This window comes from Somniosus microcephalus, chromosome 25, assembly GCF_052327205.1.
Source record: "Somniosus microcephalus isolate GS21.2 chromosome 25, FLI_Smic_1.0, whole genome shotgun sequence".
NCBI classification, from domain to species: Eukaryota; Metazoa; Chordata; class Chondrichthyes; order Squaliformes; family Somniosidae; genus Somniosus; species Somniosus microcephalus.
Genome location: NC_141011.1, coordinates 21,995,982 through 22,018,619, shown reverse-complemented (window position 1 = coordinate 22,018,619; position 22,638 = coordinate 21,995,982). Strand labels below are relative to the sequence as shown.

Genomic DNA, 22,638 nt, shown 5'->3' with positions numbered 1-22,638 from the left:
AGTGGGGACGCTGGCTGATTTTCCTCTCCCTGGCGGCCCAGAGGCGTTGATGCTAATTAGAGCCCTCCCCCTACTGCTTCCCCAGCTGAGATTAGCTAATGCAGCACAGGCCTGGAATCGAATCCCAGGCCTTGCGGCCTATGTCTTAGAATGGCAACAGGTCATGCATTTACCCACTAGGCCACCAGGGAGCCTTGGTTCCCCTGTTAATCACCAACTAGCATTGTAGAGGCAAGACTTTTTTAAAGATTCACATACAGCCACTGCATAATATGCTCTCCTTTTCAAAGTAAGTCCATTCCACTCACACGCCAATGTTATTCACAGTCATATCAATTAATTTGGATTGAACAGACTGACGTAATAAAGACTCACTACGCACTTGGTTGAACATAAAGCAAGGCTTTAATCGACTTGTAACAAAACATGGCGGTCTAGTTAGTAGTCACTAGCTTCCTGTTTCCAGATTGTCTCTGGCCAAGTTGAGCCCACGCCCGAGTATTTATACTCCTTGGACGGCGCCCTCAGCTGGCCGTCCAGTAGTACTTCCTGAGTTACTTCTTGTAGAAGTTGCGATTTATGACACAGACTATTCTAATCAGTTGCACAGCTAAAAGCGGCTCCCTAGATCCCTCTGAATAAGGTTTCCTTCAGTCACCTACATAATCTTGTGATTTAAAAAAAAACTTGGTTAAGTTTGTTTATCCGTGATGATAGAGCCATTGAGATAAAGTACTTCAACTATCTTGTGATTCGAAATTGTGCCAATTCATCTGAGACATACAGTGGTCTGTGGTGAACGGGCTGAGTCCAGCTAGCTCGGCACTAGAACTGACCGCAGTGCCGTTGGACTAGGGAGGGGAAGGAGGGAGGGAGGATCCCACTCCTGATCACCAGCAGATGATCCCTGGGCTGGGCTGCGCACTTCTTTGGCCATCGGGTGAGGCCGCGCACACACACAGAATGGATACTTGGGCGAGGTAGCGGAAGGCTGCTGGCTCCCTCACAAACCACACCTCTGCGACAGGGAAGTGGAAAAAAATAGAAAAATCAAAAAAAAACAAGGATATTACATTTTTCAATTGATTTTTAAATTGAGTCCTGATGGCTGCACTCAATACTCAAACAGTTAAGAGGAAAGAAATTAAGATTATTGCTCATATGTCCATTTAATGCTCTTGCACCAAATTCTGTTCCATGCTATTTCAACGCAGGTGTTAACCTGGTTAAAACAGCCCAGAGAGGGATTTGATACATGTGCGTTAAGCCAATCATAATTAAAACTTAAAAGGTACGAATTCTGAGTCATGTGGCCAGTAAGCATCGTGCATCATCAGCCATAGCAACTGCCCATTGATCGTTAGAATGCATACTATGGGTTAGATTTTCTGAATTCACCCTTCCAACCCAATCATGGGAGCTTGGCAAGGAAGGATGGCAGAGGCAGGAACCCTCACAACATTCAAGAAGCATTTAGATGAGCACTTGAAACGCCATAGCATACAAGGCTACGGACCAAGTGCTGGAAAATGGGATTAGAATAGACAGGGCTTGATGACCGGCGCGGACACGATGGCCGAAGGGCCTCTTTCTGTGCTGTATAACTCTATGACTCTAGGACTGAGGAACACCTTGTGGGGCCCACAGACCTCTGCGCTCGGATTCCTGGTGCAAGAAGCTCTGAGCTAGGTGCGCGGATTCATAAAATCTACCCCGGTACTTTCTGGCCCACACTTGGTACTCCTGTCACGACAACACCTCAATGTCTGACTGGGGGCCTCCTCCGGCTCAGTGCCAACTCTTCACTTCGTTATAGAATTACTCCCCTACCAAAAACTGTGAAAATGTGTCACCAGGAGGCTTGGTTCATGAAATAAGAAACCAGATGTGTTGTTGATAGCGGATACTTCTCATCGCCTCCAGAAATGTAAACTGTCCCTCTTAAAATTATTTTTCAAGAGTTTACATGCAGGTACATATTTTTTGAAGTCATAGGAACAGGAGGAGGCCATTCAGCCCCTCGAGCCTGTTCCACCATTCAATTAGATCATGGCTGATCTGTATCTTAACTTCATTTAGCCGTCTTGGTTCCGTATCCCTTAATACCGTTGCCTAACAATAATCTATCAATCTCAGTTTTGAAATTTTCAATTGACACCCCAGCCTCAACAGCTTTTTGGGGGAGAGAGTTTCAGATTTCCACTAACCCCTTTGTGTGAAGAAGTGCTACTTGACAACACCCCTGAATGGCCTGGCTCTAATTTTAAGGTTATGCCCCCTTGTTCTGGATGTCCGCACCAGAGGAAATCGTTTCTCTCTATCTACCCTATCAACACCTTTAATCATCTTAAGCACCTCAATTAGATCACTCCTTAATCTTCTATACTCCAGGGAATACAAGCCTAGTCTATGTAACCTGTCCTCATAATTTAGCCCCAATTTATTATACAATTTGATTGCATGCTGCTTGCAAGAGAGTAGATTGGTGCATTGAGATTTTGGGGGATCTATGTGTTTATACAGGGAGAAATGCATTTAAGGGCTGAGGCAATTCATTTCATCTTAATTCCTGGCTTTTGGTTAGGCTGGGGATCTCAAGTGGTTTTTCCTACAGTTTGTTGGTCCCAGAATATGACATTTCTTTGGTTCAAGATCTCTCGTCAATACAAAATAATGACCGTAAAGGAGAATCAGTTTCATCAAAAAATGCTTGCCAAACTGTTTCTCACTTGACATTACGCAAAAATGACATGATCTTGGTTTGAACATAATTTTTGCCGTCTTTTGCAAATCAAAGAAAAAATATTTTTCATTTGGCATACACTTGCTTTCCAACATACAACTCATCACAACTCACCTGTATTTCAGATGAAGGAAGCTGTATGTGTGCATAAAGGTCCTTTATTCATTGACACATCTCTTTCATCTGGATGAAACGGTCACTACGGATGCTGCCTATTTAATCAGTGTGCTAAACTAATAGCGTTCGGTTTGGCTGTCTGTTTTTCAACATGGCACTACTGCACATATGCAAATTATGTTTTCATATCAAACCAAAAATCTAGAACACAAATGGCGTGTAGCATGAATCAACATTTATTTCACACTATCTATCCTTCCGGGCTACAGCACTGTACACAAGACAAACATTTTGCATTTGGTTGGTCAAGCCAGTTTGTCAGTTTAACAAGGAAATGCACACTTACCAAAAACTGGTCTGCTGCCAGATTGGAGAGTTAAAGCTGCAGTACGATAACTCAATGCTAAATACACTACTCTGAACTATTCCTTAACCAGTGGTCAGATAAACACAAGTTCCACGTGAACCAGGGTAGACAGCGAGATGATTTGGCGTTCAGTCTTGTTGGACCCATTTTTACACGTATGTTTTTCCGATGGTGGGACAGGATGCTGGCAGGGTGTGTCTGTACTGGTCAGTTAGAAACAGAAATGTGGGTTGTCTCTTTTTCCTTTGGCTGGATCTGTTGATTTTCGCGCAGTATGTTGACACAAGGAGCACTCCAGCCAGGCACATGCAAAACACTCCAGTACAGGCCAGCCAGTAGGAATAGGCCAGCTCGTATGTGATTCCCGGCACCCCAAAGCTAACCTTTAAAGGTGGAGCAGAAAAAGGTTCGTCATGGAAATAATGAAAACCAACTCCTCTTATCAAAAACCAGCCTTGGTTCTTTGATCAATGCCATATAATCTGACTGACTTTCAGGATCTTTCAAGGGTACACCAGAATAAAAAATGACAGCAAACTGAAGCAATCAAATTTCACAGCATTCAAACACGTGAAGCCAGGATCTCCCTGTGGTTCAGCAGCCTCAAAATGAGCACTGTGGCCATTTAAACAATTAACATTTCAAAAAACAATTAATTACTAAGGAGGTGGAAGCTGACAAAATATTAGTAGAAGTGGAAAAGGTAGAAGCAATGGAAGGAGTGAAAATTGATAGACAGGATGTACTAGAAAGGCTGGGTATACTTAGAGTGGATAAGTCACCTGGTCCAGATGGCTTGCATCCCAGGTTGCTAAGGGAATTGGGGGAGGAGATAGCGGAAGGGCTTGCTATAATTTTCCAATCTTCCCTAAATTTGGGGGAGGCGCCTTAGGATTGGAAAGTGGCAAATGTGGCACCATTGTTCAAGAAAGGGTGTAAGGACAATCCTAGTAACTACAGGCCAGTCAGTTTAACATCAGTGGTGGGTAAAGTTTTAGAAACAATAATCAAGGAAAAAATTTAACAGGCGCTTGGAGAGGTTTAAGCTAATTAAGGAGAGCCAACACAGATGTGTAAAAGGCAGATTGTGTTTAACGAATCTAATTGAATTTTTTGATGAAGTAACAGGGAGGATTGATGAAGGGAATGCAATGGATGTTGTCTACATGGATTTTCGGAAGGCATTTGACAAAGTACCACATAGAAGGCTGGTTAACAAAATTGAGGCTCATGGAATAGGTGGGTCAGTGGCAGCTTGGATAAGGAATTGGCTTAAGGACAGAAAACAGTGAGTTGTGGTAAATGGCTGTTTTTCAGACTGGAGGATGGTAGACAGTGGTGTTCCCCAAGGGTCAGTGCTGGGGCCACAGCTTTTTTTGATATATATAAATGACTTGGATATTGGAATACAGAGTAGAATTTCTAAATTTGCTGATGACACCAAACTTGGGGGTGTGGCAAACAGTGAGGATGACACCAATTGACTGAAACAGGACACAGAAAGGCTAACAGAATGGGCAGACAAGTGGCAGATGGAATTTAATACAGAGAAGTGTGAGGTGATGCATTTTGGCAGAAGGAACAGGGAGAGGCAATATACACTTAATGGCACAGTTTTAAAGGGTATGCAGGGACAGAGACCTGGGAGTTAATGTGCATAGGTCTCTGAAGGTAGCGGGACATATTGAGAGAGTGGTTAGCAAAACATATGAGATCTTGGGCTTCATAAAGAGAGGTATTGAGTACAAAAGTAGAGAAGTTATGCTGAACCTTTATAAAGCGCTGGTTAGGCCACAACTGGAACATTGCACCCAGTTCTGGTCACCACACTTTAGGAAGGATGTGAAGGCACTTGAGAGGGTGCAGAGGAGATCACCCAGAATGGTTCCGAGGATGGGGGGATCTTAGCTACAAGGACAGGTTGGAGAAGCTGGATTTGTTTTCATTAGAGCAAAGGAGGTTGAAGGGTGATTTGATAGAGGTGTACAGGATTATGATGGGTTTGGATAGGCTAGACGGGGAAAGGCTGTTCTCACTAGTTGGTAGTACAAGGACTAGGGGACACAGGTTTAAGGTTTTGGGCAAGAGATACAGGGGGGACGTGAGGAAAAACTTTTTTACGCAGCGAGTGATGATGACCTGGAATTCGCTGCCAACGGAAGTGGTGGAAGCGGCGACACTCAGGCCTAGAAATTCGGTGGGCTGCGCCACCAGTTAGCGCCTAAAGAGGGCACCTAGTGGTTTTAGCGCCACTGGCCACGCCTCCCGCGAAATTTAGCGGGGCGCTAATGGCGGCGTTAGCCTGTAGCGCTGCACCGCCACCGATGACGTCATCGGTGTGCGCAGCGCCCCGCTACCGCCCCGAACGGTTGCGCCCCCCCCCCCCCGTAGCGCCGGTCACAATTCGCGACCGGTTCAGGGGGGCCTACCTGTGGCGGTAGTGGCGCTAATTAAAGGGGAGGTGCGGGGCGGCCATTTTTTTCACTGGCCGCCTGCCAGCACCTCCTCACGCCGCCGTCCCCGGCCTCCTGATCCCCCGGGCAGTGCCGGCTGTGTCCCAAGAGCCCGGCACGTCTCCTCGGTGCCGGGCTCTTTTGCCGGCATTCGCGATCAGAGATCGCGCTGCAGCAGGCCCCTCTCCTTTAAGAAGGGAAGGCCTCCAATACCGCAGCGCGTCGTGCCGCAGCGTGTGGCGCTGCGGCACGTTGCGCTGCGATATTCAGTTTCAGCGCCCCAAGAGGGACGCAGGGCACCTCGAGCAGCGCCCCGCTTCCGTTTGGGGCGCTCAAACTGAATATCCCGCTGGCGCTCCTGGCTCCTTCCGGGGCGGGACTTCCGTCGCCCAGGCCAGCTTGGCGCCCCAAACGGGACGCCACCGAATTTTTAGCCCTATGACTCTATGACATATTAAATTCTCTATAATCCAATCGGAACTGGCTATAGGCATAGTCATTTACATCTGCATATTAATGAACTTTAGTCCTGCTGGACTGAAATTAGTATTCCTGTACCTTGCAGAAACAGTCAACAGAAATCGAAACTCACCCTGCCTACACTGTGGTCCAGAATAAATTAGCCAATCGATAAACGAACACAGAAATAAATACTTCCATTTTTGTCAATGGCAATAGATTGGGAGAAGGGGAAGTGCAGCGAGACCTGGGTGTCCTTGTGCACCAGTTGCTGAAGGTAAGCATGCAGGTGCAGCAGGCGGTTAAGAAGGCAAATGGTATGTTGGCCTTCGTAGCGAGAGGGATCGAGTACAGGAACAAGGATGTCTTGCTGCAGTTGTACAGGGCCTTGGTGAGACCACATCTTGAGTATTGTGTGCAGTTTTGGTCGCCTTATCTAAGGAAGGATGTTCTTGCCATGGAGGGAGTTCAGCGAAGATTCACCAGGCTGATACCTGGGATGGCAGGAATGACATATGAGGAGAGATTGGGTCGATTGAGCTTATACTTGCTGGAGTTTAGAAGAATGAGAGGGGATCTCATTGAAACTTATAAAATTCTGACAGGACTGGACAGACTAGATGCAGGAAGGATGTTCCCGATGGTCGGGGAGTCCAGAACCAGGGGTCACAGTCTAAGGATAAGGGGTAAGCCATTTAGGACAGAAATGAGGAGGAATTTCTTCACCCAGAGAGTGGTGAACCTGTGGAATTCTCTACCACAGAAGGCAGTAGAGGCCAATTCATTAAATATATTCAAGGAGTTGGATATATTTCTTAAGGCTAAAGGGATCAAGGGATATGGGGAGAAAGCAGGGACAGGGTACTGAATTTGGATGATCAGCCATGATCGCATTGAATGGCGGAGCAGGCTCGAGGGGCCGAATGGCCTACTCCTGCTCCTATCTTCTATGTTTCTGTGTCACAATGGATAAAGGGGAACTTAAAGTTTTGCAAGAGACTCTGCTGAATATGTAAACAGAGTGACACTAAAGATGTGTTTAAGATAATGTATTGCAAAAGTTCTGCATTTGCCTTGATAGTGAATCATCCTGAGCTACTCCAGCGACTGAGCTGGCCCAACCCTCCCAGTTGCAGTGGCTTTAGCCCCATGCAACTGTAAGGCAAAGTGAGTTTGGGCTGTTTCCATCCAGTTGCCAGTGGGGAAGAATTTATAGCACAAGACGGCCTATAATTCAGCACTAGTCTTAGAGAAACTTCAAGGATACCTGTGTATAGGAAGTGGAAAAATACTCACTGGTGCAGTCGAAGTGCTCTACTGAACTGCAGTCGAGGTACGTTATAGAAACATAAACATAGAAACATAGAAGATAGGAGCAGAAGTAGGCCATTCGGCCCTTCGAGCCTGCTCCGCCATTCAACGAGATCATGGCTGATCATCCAAACCCTAGCACCCGGTCCCTACACCGACAGCCATCCCACCCAAGCCCTATCCCCGTAACCCCGTAATCCCACGTATTTAATCCCCACTAACACTAAGGGCCAATTTTTATCATGGCCAATCAACCTAACCCGCACATCTTTGGACTGTGGGAGGAAACTGGAGCACCCGGAGGAAACCCACGCAAACACGGGGAGAATGTGCAAACTCCACACAGACAGTCACCCGAGGGTTATTGGGACAGTGTAGAGGAATCTTTGCTCTGTATCCAGGTTCACCTGGCACAAAGGGCTAAATTCACCAATCCTGAACTACCCATCAGTGGGCCATGCTTGCAGGGGCTATTGGTCAGAGAATCAGCCCTGTCTCTTTGCTATGCGCCACTCATGCCTCACTCCCTGCTGGGGGCCGCAGGGAATTTACCTTGAAGAGTGCCCCCATTACCTGATGCCCCTCAACGAGTATTTTAGCACATATAAGGAGACGGCTGCATTCTCCATGTCCGATTGTCCTCAGTGCCTCTGCCTTCTCTGCAGCCAAACTTGGATGCAAGGCTAGCCAAACGCTTCTTTCTTTAAACAGCTTCCCTATTTCCTAATTCTAACTTCACATGTTCAGAACTTTGTGCATGAGTGACACCGGTATCTTGAAAAAAAAAATCCTTTGCCAATTGCATACATGTGAAATTCCACACAAGTCCACTTGCAATTCCTTGGGTACCTGCCAATAGCCATCAAGTACAGAATGGCTTCTAGTGTCACTCTTTTCAAAACTTACCTCAAACTTGTACTTAATGACAGTCTCAGCTCCATACCAAGTCATGCCAATGCCACCTGTAATTCCTATTTAGAAACAAAATGAAAGTTGCACATTGAAAAATGTGAAGAAATATTCTATACACATCCATTTTTCCTATTCAGTTTTCTGCCTTGTCGTACTGAAGGGATTCCCCCATGCTGTGACGTGGTTCACTGGGCATCAGACACTGTCCAATACCTCGCCCGTTCACCTGCGAGTCTGGGCAGTGAGTGCCCACCAGTGATTGAACAGGGGACTTTCCTGGTGCAGGTTAGTCAGCATCTAGGGGGAGGGGAGGTGGGCTGACCAGTCAGACTGACTGTGTGTCAGAACACATTTCTGGGGCAGGGTTTGCACTGGAGGCCTCTCCCTTGTTTGGGACTGATGGACCTCCTCTGTGTTTCCAGCAATTCCTGCATTACAACAGCGACTACACTTCAAAAGTACTTCACTGGCTGTAAAGTGTTTTGGGACGTCCTGAGGTTGTGAAAGGCGCTATAGAAATGCAAGTCATTCTTCCTGTGTTCATATCAGACTTCCTATATGTGGCTTCCCTTTTATTTCCCTGTGCAAGCCTTTTCAAAGCCTTTTCACTGTCTTACCTTTTCACATGATCTGTTGTGTTTTTCCATTGCCTCTCTGAAATAATCTTTTATACTACCTATTAAGTTCAGGATTTTTTAATAAGCAGTTTGCAGGTCATTAACTCCCTCCCTATGATTGTTGTTTCTTCCCCTTCTCTAATACTACTTTCAGATTTCAGTTCTGAGGAAGGGCCGACATCCAAAATGTTAACCTGACCTTTCTCTTTTCCGATACTGACAGACCTGCTGTGTATATTCAGTATTTTCTCTTTCTATTTCAGATCTCCAGCACTTGCAGTGCTCTGTAAAGCGCCTTGGGCCGTTTGCATGTTAAAGGCGCTATATAAAGGCAGGTTGCTGTTGCGATGCTGTTCCTTCCTGGTTTCAATGTGGTTCAGTACCACAATGGGTGGCAAATTTACCCACTCAGCCATCACCGGCACTCCTAGTAAGCTATTTTTGTACTGAGTACATGGCTATTAATATCATTGCTCGCAGGTTTGTTATTTCATACATTTAAAAGTCAAACACTGTGCGTTCAACTAACTCTACCTCCAAAGAAGAAGATGGCTCCAGCGCAGACGATCAGTTTGTCTTTCTCTGTCCCACCGTCACTGACAAACTTGGTACATTTCATCCCACCAATGAGGACAAGTGTGGCCACAATACAGGCAACACTGGTAACAATTATCAGGGCCCGGGTAATCACCAGATCAGCTATACAATCAAACAGAAGACCATTAATCAGCCTGTTGCAAACACAGAACTTAATAACCCATCTACTACAGTGTCCTCTTTATTCAGCCATTTTGCCCTGTGGACCACAATAGGCAGGCTCCCACATTCAGCAGGGAACTAATTCCTAAGACTGTGATCCCTTGGCCTCCTGCATTAAGACTGTGATCTCACACGAAGTCTCTGCCTGTAAATCTTGACATTCTGGTACATTTCTCTGAGAGACAGAAAGAGAGAGAGAGAGAGAATTTTTAAAATTAAAACAATAGGTCCAATAGTTGTAATAGAGGCTTTCATTACTGCTGTAGCTGCTGGGATAGCCCTGCCTCCATAGCTACAGGACGGCACACTTACAAGTCCCACAGCCAGGTTTTGAAGAGTGAGGAATACGGGGAAAGGGAAAGAGAAACAGAGAAAGACAAAGCCAAGAGGTTAAAGAGAACAGAGCAGTTCTTGCAATACTCATGATTCACGTGGGAAATAGTAAGTTATGATTACATTTTAAATAGTAGGAACTATTGGTCTCAGGAAGGAGAATAAAACCCGGCCGGGTCTGTTCCTGATCAGTGCCCGGCGAGCCACATTGTGTGCGGATGTCAGGTGATGGCTGGATTAGGGTTGGCCACGCCCCCATCGTTAATTGCCTGCCAGGATTCGCTGACTAGGCTCAGCCATGAAGAATCGCCACTTGGGCAAAGTACGGGAGGTTTCCATAGGAACAGGAGGAGGCCACTCAGCCCCTCGAGCCTGTTCCGCCATTCAATGAGATGATAGCTGATCTGTGACCTAACTCCATATAGGCCTTTGCCCCATATCCCTTACCATCTTTGGATAGCAAAAATCTATCAATCTCAGATTTAAAATTAACAATTGACCTAGTATCAATTGCTGTTTGTGGCAGGGAGTTCCAAACATCTATCACCCTTTGCGTGTAGAAGTGTTTCAATCTCCCTTTAAGGAGTCCACTAGAACAAGTCCCCATTCTACAACCAAGCGATATTCCAAAGACCTACCCCTCCAGGCAAGAGTTTCCGATTCAACCCTCATGCTTTTTTTGCTCTCCCTTTGCTTTGCGGAATCTAAATACCTCCGATTAGCTGCCCTTCTGAACGGATGATTGAAATCAAGAATTTAATGTGTGCGGAATGGTCACACATTAAATGATGGGCAGTGACTTCATAGTTTTTCTTATATGAAGAAAAAATTAGGTAAATTTTGCATTCATCGAGGTGAAGGATGTCCGTGCTGGGGAATGGAGCAATTTCTCACCTTTTTGTCACCCAGTACCAGCATGATGAACTACCTCAGGTCAGCTCATTCAGCACAGACGAGGGACCAGCCTGGGATCTTCCTGCTCTGGGTGGCGCAGTGCCGCATGGGGAGCAGTGCCTTTATCCACCGAGCATTGATTATTTTTTTTATTTATAGAAAACCTCCCTCTGAGAGTTATCAAAATGGCTGCAAGCTACAAATGACCGCTAACGATAGAGGAGACAAATGCTTAACACATTCGTGTGGTTCTTTTTTGTGTTATTTTAACAGAGACATTAACCTGTTTAAAATAATGGAAATTGTTGAAACTGAAGAGCAGGAAATGGTAATGCAAAACTAACAATCAAAGAAGTTGCTGCAAGGTGATATTAATTCTGCACTGGATTAACATCTCCAATATTCATGGAAATCTGACTGTTGTTTCCAAACATGGCTACACTTAAATGAACTCACCCCACCGAGGTAAAAGGCCAAAGCTCTTAGTACAGGACACCGGCAAGGTTAGAAAGAGTAGAAGGGAAGACTTACTGGGAAGATGCCCTAAAAATGAGGTTGGGATATCACAGGTCCAGTAACCAGCTGTGATGTCATAGATGCATTCACCCCATAGCCCTCGACAGCGGATACTTAAACCGATGGAAGAATGTGGATCTTTTGCATCGCTCTGGGGGAAAAAAATAAAATGAATTATAGAGTTATATTACTCCAACTTGTGCTCAGGGACTTTATAAATCCCACGTGATCCAATTATTATGTTGATATTTTAACAACTTACCATCGTACTTTTCATCACTTCTGAAGTAGTTGCTTACAAGAGGGGTGACTTATTGTGTTTTACCTATCATCTTTTGCCTTTTCACTCCTCTGTTTTAAATGATTCTGTATCCAGAAGTTGGTAAATCATTTCTGTTGTCTCTCTTGGCCAATAGCTCTGAGAAGCCTTTAAGATAGACTACTAGTAAAATTAGAAAACATGAAATACTGAGTGCGCAGGAGAGGCAAGAGCAGGGGGTCAGACTATGGAGGAGGAGTCAGACTGCGAGGGAGGAGTCAGACTGCGAGGGAGGAGTCAGACTGCAGGGGAGGAGTCAGACTGCAGGGGAGGAGTCAGACTGCAGGGGAGGAGTCAGACTGTGGGGAGGAGTCAGACTGCAGGGGAGGAGTCAGACTGCGGGGGAGGAGTCAGACTGCAGGCGAGGAGTCAGACTGCAGGGGAGGAGTCAGACTGTGGGGGAGGCATCAGACTGTGGGGGGAGGAGTCAGACTGTGGGGGAGGAGTCAGACTGTGGGGGAGGAGTCAAACTGCGGGGGAGGAGTCAGACTGCAGGCGAGGAGTCAGACTGCAGGCGAGGAGTCAGACTGTGGGGAGGAGTCAGACTGTGGGGGAGGCATCAGACTGTGGGGGGAGGAGTCAGACTGTGGGGGAGGAGTCAGACTGTGGGGGAGGAGTCAAACTGCGGGGGAGGAGTCAACTATGGGGGAGGAGTCAGACTGTGGGGGAGGAGTCAACTGTGGGGGAGGAGTCAAACTGCGGGGGAGGAGTCAGACTGTGGGGGAGGGGTCAACTGTGGCGGAGGAGTCAGACTGTGGGGGAGGAGTCAGACTGCGGGGGTGGAGTCAGACTGCGGGGGAGGAGTCAGACTGCGGGGGGAGGAGTCAGACTGCGGGGGAGGAGTCAGACTGTGGGGGAGGAGTCAGACTGTGGGGGAGGAGTCAGACTGCAGGGGAGGAGTCAGATTATGGGGGAGGAGGAGTCAGACAGTGGGGGGAGGAGTCAGACTGCGGGCGAGGAGTCAGACTGCGGAGAGGAGTCAGACTGCGGAGAGGAGTCAGACTGCGGAGAGGAGTCAGACTGTGGGGGGAGGAGTCAGACTGTGGGGGGAGGAGTCAGACTGTGGGGGAGGAGTCAGACTGCGGTGGAGGAGTCACACTGCGGGGGCGGAGTCAACTACAGGGGAGGAGTCAGACTGTGGGGGAGGAGTCAGACTGCGGGGGAGGAGTCAGACTGCGGGGGAGGAGTCAGACTGCGGGGGAGGAGTCAGACTGTGGGGGAGGAGTCAGACTGCAGGGGAGGAGTCGGACTGCGGGGGGAGGAGTCAGACTGCGGGGGGAGGAGTCAGACTGTGAGGGAGGAGTCAGGCTATGGGGGAGGAGTCAGACTGTGAGGGAGGAGTCAGACTGTGGGGGAGGAGTCAGCCTGCAGGGGGCGGAGTCAACTATGGGGGCAGAGTCAACTACGGGGGAGGAGTCAGACTGCGGGGTTGGAGTCAGACTGCGGGGGAGGAGTCAGCTGTGGGGGAGGAGTCAGACTGGGGAGGAGTCAGACTGCTGGGGAGGAGTCGACTGTGGGGGAGGAGTCAGACTGTGGGGGAGGAGTCAGACTGTGGGGGGAGTAGTCAGACTGCGGGGGGAGTAGTCAGACTGCGGGGAGGAGTCAACTGTGGGGGAGGAGTCAGACTGTGGGGGGAGGAATCAGACTATGGGGGGAGGAGTTAGACTGTGGGGGGAGGAGTCAGACTGCGGGGGGAGGAGTCAGACTGCGGGGGGAGGAGTCAGACTGTGGGGAGAGGAGTTAGACTATGGGGGAGGGGTCAGACTGCAAGGGAGGAGTCAGACTGCGGGGGGAGGAGTTAGATTATGGGGGAGGAGGCAGACTGCGTTGGGAGGAGTCAGACTGTGGGGAGAGGAGTCAGACTATGGGGGAGGGGTCAGACTGCAAGGGAGGAGTCAGACTGCGGGGGGAGGAGTTAGATTATGGGGGAGGAGGCAGACTGCATTGGGAGGAGTCAGACTGTGGTGGGTGGAGTCAGAATGTGGGGGAGGAGTCAACTGCGTGGGAGGAGTCAGACTGGGGGAGGAGTCAGACTGTGGGGAGGAGTCAGACTGCGGGGGCGGAGTCAGACTGTGGGGACGGAGTCAGACTGCGGGGAGGAGTCAGACTGCGGGGAGGAGTCAGACTGTGGGGGGCGGAGTCAGACTGTGGGGGCGGAGTCAGACTGTGGGGAGGAGTCAAACTGTGGGGGGCGGAGTCAGACTGTGGGGGCGGAGTCAGACTGTGGGGACGGAGTCAGACTGCGGGGAGGAGTCAGACTGTGGGGGGCGGAGTCAGACTGTGGGGGCGGAGTCAGACTGTGGGGGCGGAGTCAGACTGTGGGGAGGAGTCAAACTGCAGGGGCGGAGTCAAACTGCGGGGAGGAGTCAAACTGGTTGGTATCGCAGCGGCCATGGCTTGTTTCTCATCTACAGAAATAACCTTGGTGCAGAAACCAATTGTGAGATGGTCAGATTTGCAGGCAATGCTGCAGGAGAGGGGGCAGCAGGGAGGGAGAATGTGGTTTATGTTTTCCAGGAGGATTTTTGTTCAGTATTGAAATTAATCTGACAAAGTAGCAAATGAAATGTAATACAGAGAAATACAAAGTATGATATATTGGATGGATAAAATGAACACCATGGATTTACAATGAATAGAAGAGAATTAACACAAGGATCTTTGTGAGGGATCTGGGAGTGGACTTGCCAATTGAGACAGGGCTTATGTCGAGGCATTATTATGATCACTGAGAGTGCTGTCTACAGTCATGGTTGCCACACATAAATGCATTTGGGAGGATGCAGAGAGGAGAATAAAGAATGATCCCAAGCGCAAAGGTGCCACATAATGTAGTGAGTCCAGGAGTTCAAAATGCAGCTGGATGTTAGGACACTGGAGAGATGCGCTCCACGGATCGAACGGCCTATTCCAGTGTGTGTCCTTTCCTTATGTTCTCACGGAGTAGCCTTTAAGAATCCGATCCGAACTGTTCTAGTCAAGCCTAGTGATTGAGAAACAGTACTACACCAATTTACGATAGCAAAATACTGCGGATGCTGGAAATCCGAAATAACAACAGAAAACGCTGGAAAAACTCAGCAGGCCAGGCAACATCCGTGGAGAGAGAAATAGAGTCAACGTTTCAGGTCGAAACCCTTCTACAGAACTGAGAAAAAAAGGCAGGAAATGAAAAGATTAAAAGGCAGTTTGGGGGGCTGGGAAATGGGGGAGGGGGTGAAAGAAGAGACATTAGGAGATATTCAAGGTGAGACGAGATGGTAATAGGACAGGTAAAGCCATTAATTCCCTATCCATCGCCTGAATACGATGCATATCCAGTTGCAATAAAGGATCACACTGGAAACGTTAGCCGCTCTCCCGCTCTCACATGCTGATTGACCTGCCACGCATTTCCAGCATTTCCTGCTTAGATTTAAAATTTAAATGAATTTGATACAAATCCACGTCCCTCCCCCCGCAGTAAGAAAAGTCTCCCACGTCTACTGTTTGTAAAGGGTTAACATGATATGAGTTTGGCTGGTCTCAGTCCAGTTCCTAGTGGGTACCAACCGGCAATCTCATCCAAAGAGGGCACAATCGACTGGAGTGGGAAATGGGAAAGAATATCAGACTGGCGCAGTAGGGAACGCTCTTCTGGGCTTGAACTGCGGCACGTACTTTACATCTAACAGCATTACCTCTGAACTGGGCGTACTTGATGCTGTCACTGCTCAGCATTAATAAACCCTTCAATGAGCAGAACATTCACAAATACAAGTTTAAAATAACGTAAAATGTGAGTCCGACAGTGAATAAATTGGGGATATGATTTAGATTAAAAGCAGAACTGCAACAGAAAAATAACCCAGGATGTAAGTGAATAATAAACATCCAAATATCTGCCGCAGCACACTGGATCTTTCCCAGATTTACTGTGGATTATATACTTAAACCAATAATTCAGGGAAATACAAGTATATTCCCTAATCCCCCTCAGTCACAGAGGGAGGTCTGCACCACATTTCTCTCTCCTTAGTTCCATTTCACAGTTCAATGAGGATAAAAGTGCTTAAGGTCCACCTGCTGTTCGTACATGAAATGTCAGCAACCTCCTCTACTGACGAGTGGCAGCAACTCCAAACAGACTGATCACATGATCCTCCCTGCTTGGCAAAACATTTTGTTCCATTTTTTAGCATTAAAAATGTTTTTTTTAGATTTCATACTGGACTAAGTCCCCTCCCCTTCCCCCCTCCCCCCTCTGTTGAAGGTGCCAACTCGAGCTGGGATTGCACAAGTGCTTGCAGCCCTCTGTTGTCCTTCCTCTGTGAGCCTGAGCATCAGCAGGCTATCCCGCTGTGGACGGCATCACAGCGAAGCTCGCTCCTGTCCTCACCTGACATCCACGCAGCTGCATGCTAAGCAGTAGTTTCTGAGGACCTGGACTCTCTCTGGTACCTCACCCGAGCAGCCACTCGTCAGGCGTGAGCGTCAGTGAGCCCGATCCTGTCCTCTTCCAATGTCCACATTTCCCAGCAGGAGTCACCAGATAGCGATTAGGAATGAGGAATCTGGCTGTTTTCTCGTTGCACTGAGGCCCAACTGTAACTAACCGCAATCTCAGTGAACTCAGTGCAGACCAAGTGTGGGACCTAGGACTTTCCTGGCCTCTGTGGTTCAGTACTACACGGGGCAGTGCATTTTGACTGCACAGGAAAAGAGTCTCTTTGCTTGTGTGTGGTCAAAGGTGGGTAGTTATACGGTATATTAACTGATAAAGGAACGGTGGGAGCAATTATCTCTGCGGGTTTGCAGCAGCACATGTGCAGCAGTGGCAGACAGCTTGAGCTCTGACGAAAGCAGTGATAAAAAGAGAAAGTAAACCACTGGAATTTGGATCAGTGATAAACTCAGATGCAGCTACAAATGATGGCTGCATTATACAACAGCGAGCTTGACTTTGAGCGTCTATCAGCTTCCAATGGCATTGTAAAATTCTAAATGTTAAATTCTCATCCTCGTGTTCAAATCCCTCCATGGCCTCATCCCCCCCCCCCCCCACCTCTGTAACCTCCTCCAGCCCTACCACCCTCCGAGAACTCTACGTTCCTCCAATTCTGGCCTCTTGCGCATTCCCGATTTTAATCGCTCCACCATTGGCAGCCGTGCCTTCAGCTGCCTGGGCCCTAAGCTCTGGAATTCCCTCCCTAAGCCTCTCTGCCCCTCTGTCCTCCTTTAAGACGCTCCTTAAAACCTGCCTCTGCGACCAAGCTTTTGGTCATCTGCCCTAATATCTCTTTATCTGGCTCGGTGTCATATGTTTTCTGATTATGCTCCTGTGAAGCACCCTGGGACATTTTACTACGTTAAAGGTGCTATACGAATGCAAGTTATTGCTGTAACTTGCTCCAGCTCAATGGATATTTCAATGTATTGGAACAATGCTTGAATTCTGCGCAGTCCTGACTGGTTGGTAAAAGTTGTGCATCATGCTATTCTCCGCTGGGGCCAATGGTGGCTTTTGTAGATGGTAATTTCCAGCTTATAACTGAAAGAAGGGGGAATAACAGAGCTATGACCAGAACAGTCAGCTGCACATCATATCAGGGGACAGAAAGGACCAGCAACAGGAGCGTTTCATTGTATTTAAAAAAAAAATAGAAATATAGGTAAAGGGCACCATCTAGGCTGAAACAAAAGGGAGAGAAGATGCGTTGATACCAGGAGCGGGGTGTGAAGCTCTGTAGGTTGTAGAAGGAAGGAAGGACTGAGTTCGGTGAGGAGTTCCACAGCTTTGAGGTCCTGGGACAGAACGAGTTAAAGTAAGACACTATGCAGAGTCTTCTTTTCAACAGCGAGGCTAGTGAGTTATCAGGATGGACACATGCAGAGTCTTAGGTTGGGGTTTGGCTCAGTAAATGCATGAGCAGTGGAACCATGACCGCTAAACCTCTATTTGGGTAAATCATCTTTGACCATGTTATTTTGCATAATCTTAAGATATTATAATGAATGTCATATAATTGTGGGTAACATATTGTTTGACATGAATCTTGTCATTCATGTGAAAATGACTTATGTAATAATACTGGGCGGCCTGCTGGTGGCGCTGTCCAGGGAGAGTATAAATACTCGGGCATGGGCCCAGCTTGCTCAGGACATTCTTTAACAGGAACTAGTGAAGGACACAGCTAGATCTCCATTGTTGAAAAACAGTTGATTAAAGCCTTGTTTAATACTCAGACCAAGTGCCTAGTAGTTTTCTTACGTCATTGTTATTGTAATCTGATTACTTTAGCTCTAACATATATTAGAATGGTGTAGATACTTTTCTATGTATTAAAATTCCAGTTAATTACAGGCTGTTTTCTGATCATTTATGTGACAATCTGATTCATTCACACAATATAATATGATTCCATGTAACTGAATATAATGCCAGTTTTGCCCTTTGATCTATTATATACCTTCAGTATGAACATGTGACTGAATGCTTAGGAATTCATGTTCTACACGATAGGAAACCTAGTTGTCATCAAAGTATAGTAGAGACCGTGAAGGTTTGGAACCCAGACCTGCTGAAGCTCTTTTACAATAATGGCTGCCCAATCTTAAAGCCTCTATTCTTTTGATGATGTCACAAAACATTCTCTAATGTTATATTCTTGGTGCCATACCACTTAAGTGAAAGATAAATTCTCCCGGCCACAGTGACTGATAGTGAGGACCTTGAAGAGGAAAGCCTGAGGGGCGAACAGAGTCCAAGTGTCCTTATTCAATCTCCCCATGGATAAAGGAGTCCGTAATGGACCAAAACTCTCAGACTCACTCAAGACACGATTCTGAAAGCTCTACGAAGAACAGTCAAGGTTCATTCTGTGAAACTGCTCGATACAAGAAAGACCAGAGTCTGAAGAAAGAAGAGGGGAAGGTTACTGGGGCCTGATAAACATATCACATTATCTTTTTACTCTCTTCTAAGAGGAAACAGTGAATAAAGGAATGCCTTTCTACTCTTAATTGGGTTTAAAATTGTCACAAGATTAGTTCCAGAAATGATAGATTGTTTGTTGAGAGCAAAACATCATTAATTTCTTCAAGAGTCACATCATCAGGATCCTTTTTACAATCAACATTCAACAACACAGAGCAATCACTGTCCTTTTACTATGTCTGTGTCAGTATTTACTTTGAACAGCATCTCCTCATGATAGTACATGGTATGGAAAAGATAAACTTGGAATATGACTTCAAGCTAAACCACGATAATAGGACAACAGGCCACAGGTTCAAACTAACAAAAGGCAAGTTTAGGACTGATGTCAGGAAGTTCTTCAAACAAAGAGTGATCTACATGTGGAATGGGTAGGGTAGTGCACGCCATACCTTGGAATCAATTAGGGAACAGTTGGATACACAGTTGAGGATTGAGGAGTGATCTGATCGAGGTGTTTCCTCTGGTCAAGAACGAGGGGGCATAATCTTAAAATTAGAGCCAGGCTATTTAGGAGGGAAATCAGGAAGCACTTTTTCCACACAAAGGGTAGTAGAAATCTGGAATTCTCTCCCCCAGAAGAGGACCAAAGGTACAATTAGAGCTTTCAAGACTGAACTCTAGATTTTAGTTAGGTGAGGGTATCGGAATATGGAGTTATGACGGGAAAATGGAATTGAGGTAGAGATTAGCCATGATCTAACTGCATGGTGGAGGTGGCTCAAGGGGCTGAATGGCCTGTTCTGGTTCCTATGTTCCTATACAGTACTGTGATGGGGTGGACTATAGGTTCTTTCTGAATGAATGAGCTGGTATGGATTGAATGGCCTCCCTCGTCTTATCTTGTGACGTCATGGGAGGAGCTGGACTCGAACAATATAGGGCAATTGAACTAATGTATATAGCGCCTTGTACTGCGGTATCATTAGGCTAATGACTAGCTTTATCGTTGTTAAGTTACCTCCCTCACGCTGCCAGTCTCTGGAACTCCTTTTGAGCAAGAATATTCTCAGCAGTCACTGTTCAAATTAAAACTCTGATGATCAACGGAAATAGAAGGAACAGAACAGGACATTCGCTATGCTTATTTAATTTCAATAAGGATTTAGTTATTGCTGTATTTCTTAACTATACTCTCAAAACTAAAATCAGCAAAGGGGCTCCTCACCCGCCAGCAGTCTGTAAGATTGGAAATAATCAGCAAAGCAGCAGCTGAAACTCCAAGAGCTAAAGAAAAGACCTGTAGGATTGTGGCCCCCATACTTAACCTTCTCCGGCAATGCGTAGCCTGTCCTGAAGCTAATCCTGCAATAAAGTCAAAAACACAGTGCGTTAAAAAAAAAAATAAAGTGACAAGCATTAAGGATCTGCAACAATGCACTCAATTTATTTCACTTTAATCCTCACCTTATGGCTGCAGTCTCTTGGAAGATTTCTCATGTTCTGGAGCAGGGAATGTAGCTGTAATTCCATCATCGTTAAGATTACAAGAGTATTTCATGCAACTAGCTCCAAGAGACAGGAAGAGAAGAAAAGGCTTTGGGCTCACAAGCGAAATGTCATTCTCTCAAGCTAGTGGTTTACGACGCAGGGAACAGCTTGACATTTCACCTTATGCACTCCTGTTGTAACCAGACGTCAGTGGGGGGGGGGGGGATACCGGGCAAATGGTGGTCCTTTTACCAGACAAACAAACCCGATGCACCGTACTGTTAACCTGAAAAGACGTTAGCAGGGGAGAGTAAACAGGGAGATTTGTGAACGGTTTCAGCGAGAGACACAGTGTACATAAGAGAGGGGAGAGAGCAGCCAAAACACTGCAGCATTCGTCAGCAAAGGTTTCACAATTTACAGTCCATGACAGCTTGCAAACTGAGCTTCGAGAATGACCAACCTTGGATTCAATCAACGTTCTTAACAAGCCCCTGACTAGCACATTTCAATAAAGAGAAGAGGCCATCCCTGTTATTGCAACTTCAGAAAATAAGAGTCTTGATGGGAGTATGCAAAATATCACGTATTTCTTGAATGAAACCTTATTCAGTGCAGTTTTAAATGAGCAACTGTTAAAATGTAAAATGTAGGCTATTCAGCCCCTTGAGCTTGTCCCACTATTCAATTAGATCATGGCTGATTTGTATCCTAACTTAATTTACCCGCCATAACCCTTAATACCCCCGCCTAACAAAAGCCTATCAATATCATCAATAATTTCAACTGAAGTATTTAAATGGATTTTTGCAATGCAAGTGCGTATACCCTTCACCAAGGCTCTTATTTTCTTGACAATTTTAGCAACTGGTTGTAAAAGATCAAGCAGAAAGGCCTTTCATCTCTTAATAGTACTTGTAGAAACATTTTTAATAAGGGTGCTTTTACACTTCAGGTGGCTGGAGATCCATGTCCCTGCAGTAGGCCCCCATGTTTAGATTGTTGTGGATGTACAGTTCTGCTGTCAGGATGAACTGGTCTTACTAATGTAAATACATGGAGCCGAGAAACGGACATTGGTTCTCTGCAATCCCAACCAACCACAGAACTGTCAGGTGTAAAAGTCCTTTGGTCTGGTGTTGAACTACACTGTGCAGACAGAGTGAGGACTCAAACTGGTGTGAGGTAGCCTCCTGAAAGGGGTTGTCATACCTGAAGGTTTTAATGCGCTTGGTACTCTCTTTAGTTACAGTGCTCGCTGACCTACATTGGCTCCCAGTCCGGCAACGCCTCGATTTTAAAATTCTCATCTTTGTCTTCAAATCCCTCCACATGCTCGCCCCTCCCTAGCTCTGTAATCTCCCCCAGCCCTACAACCCTCCGAGAACTTGGCGCTCCTTCAATTCTGGGTTTTTGTGCACCTCCGATTTTCATCGCTCCACCATTGGCGGCCGTGCCTTCAGCTGCCTGGGCCCTAAGCTCCGGAATTCCCTCCCTAAACCTCTCCACGTCTCTCCTCCTTTAAGACGCTCCTTAAAACCTACCTCTTTGACTCAGCTTTTCGTCACATAGAAACATAGAAGATAGGAGCAGGAGTAGGCCATTCGGCCCCTCGAGCCTGCTCCGCCATTCAATGAGATCATGGCTGATCATCCAAACTCAGTACCCTGTCCCTGCCTTCTCCCCATCCCTTGATCCCTTTAGCCTTAAGAAATATATCTAACTCCTTCTTGAATATAGTTAATTAATTGGCCTCAACTGCCTTCTGCAGTAGAGAATTCCACAGGTTCACCACTCTCTGGGTGAAGAAATTCCTCCTCATCTCAGTCCTAAATGGCTTACCCCTTATCCTTAGACTGTGACCCCTGGTTCTGGACTCCCCCGCCATCGGGAACATCCTTCCTGCATCTAGTCTGTCTAGTCCTGTTAGAATTTTATACGTTTCAATGAGATCCCCTCGCATTCTTCTAAACTCCAGCGAGTATAAGCCCAATCGACCCAATCTCTCCTCATACGTCATTCCTGCCATCCCAGGTATCAGCCTGGTGAATCTTCGCTGCACTCCTCTCGTAATGTGGCTCGGTGTCCATTCTTTGTCTGATAACACTCCTGTGAAGCGTCTTGGGACATTTTGCTATGTTAAAGGCGCTATATAAATGCAAATTGTTGTTGCTAGTTAGGTGCTCTTGTGCATCGAGTCAGTACAAAGAAGGTTCACTCGGTTAATCCCGGGGATGAGGGGATGGACATATGAGGAGAGGTTGAGTAGATTGGGACTCTACTCATTGGAGTTCAGAAGAATGAGAGGCTATCTTATTGAAACATATAAGATTGTGAAGGGGTTGGATCGGGTGGATGTGGGGAGGATGTTCCCGATGATGGGTGAAACTAGAACTAGGGGGCATAGTCTTAGAATAAGGGGCTGCTCTTT

At 46.7% G+C, this 22,638-nt stretch overlaps 1 protein-coding gene across 1 annotated transcript; it reads right to left on the bottom strand.

The window, feature by feature from the left end:
• Nucleotides 1-392: 392 nt before the first annotated feature.
• Nucleotides 393-21,507, bottom strand: LOC147100529 (claudin-16-like). Its single transcript, XM_085966872.1, has 5 exons — nt 19,945-21,507; nt 11,497-11,632; nt 9,514-9,678; nt 8,357-8,421; nt 393-3,610 (listed from the first exon to the last, which is right to left on the bottom strand). Exons 1-5 carry the CDS (start codon nt 20,134-20,136, stop codon nt 3,377-3,379), a joined length of 792 nt encoding a protein of 263 aa, XP_085822998.1. The 5' UTR covers nt 20,137-21,507; the 3' UTR covers nt 393-3,376.
• Between the last annotated feature and the right edge of the window lie 1,131 nt (nt 21,508-22,638).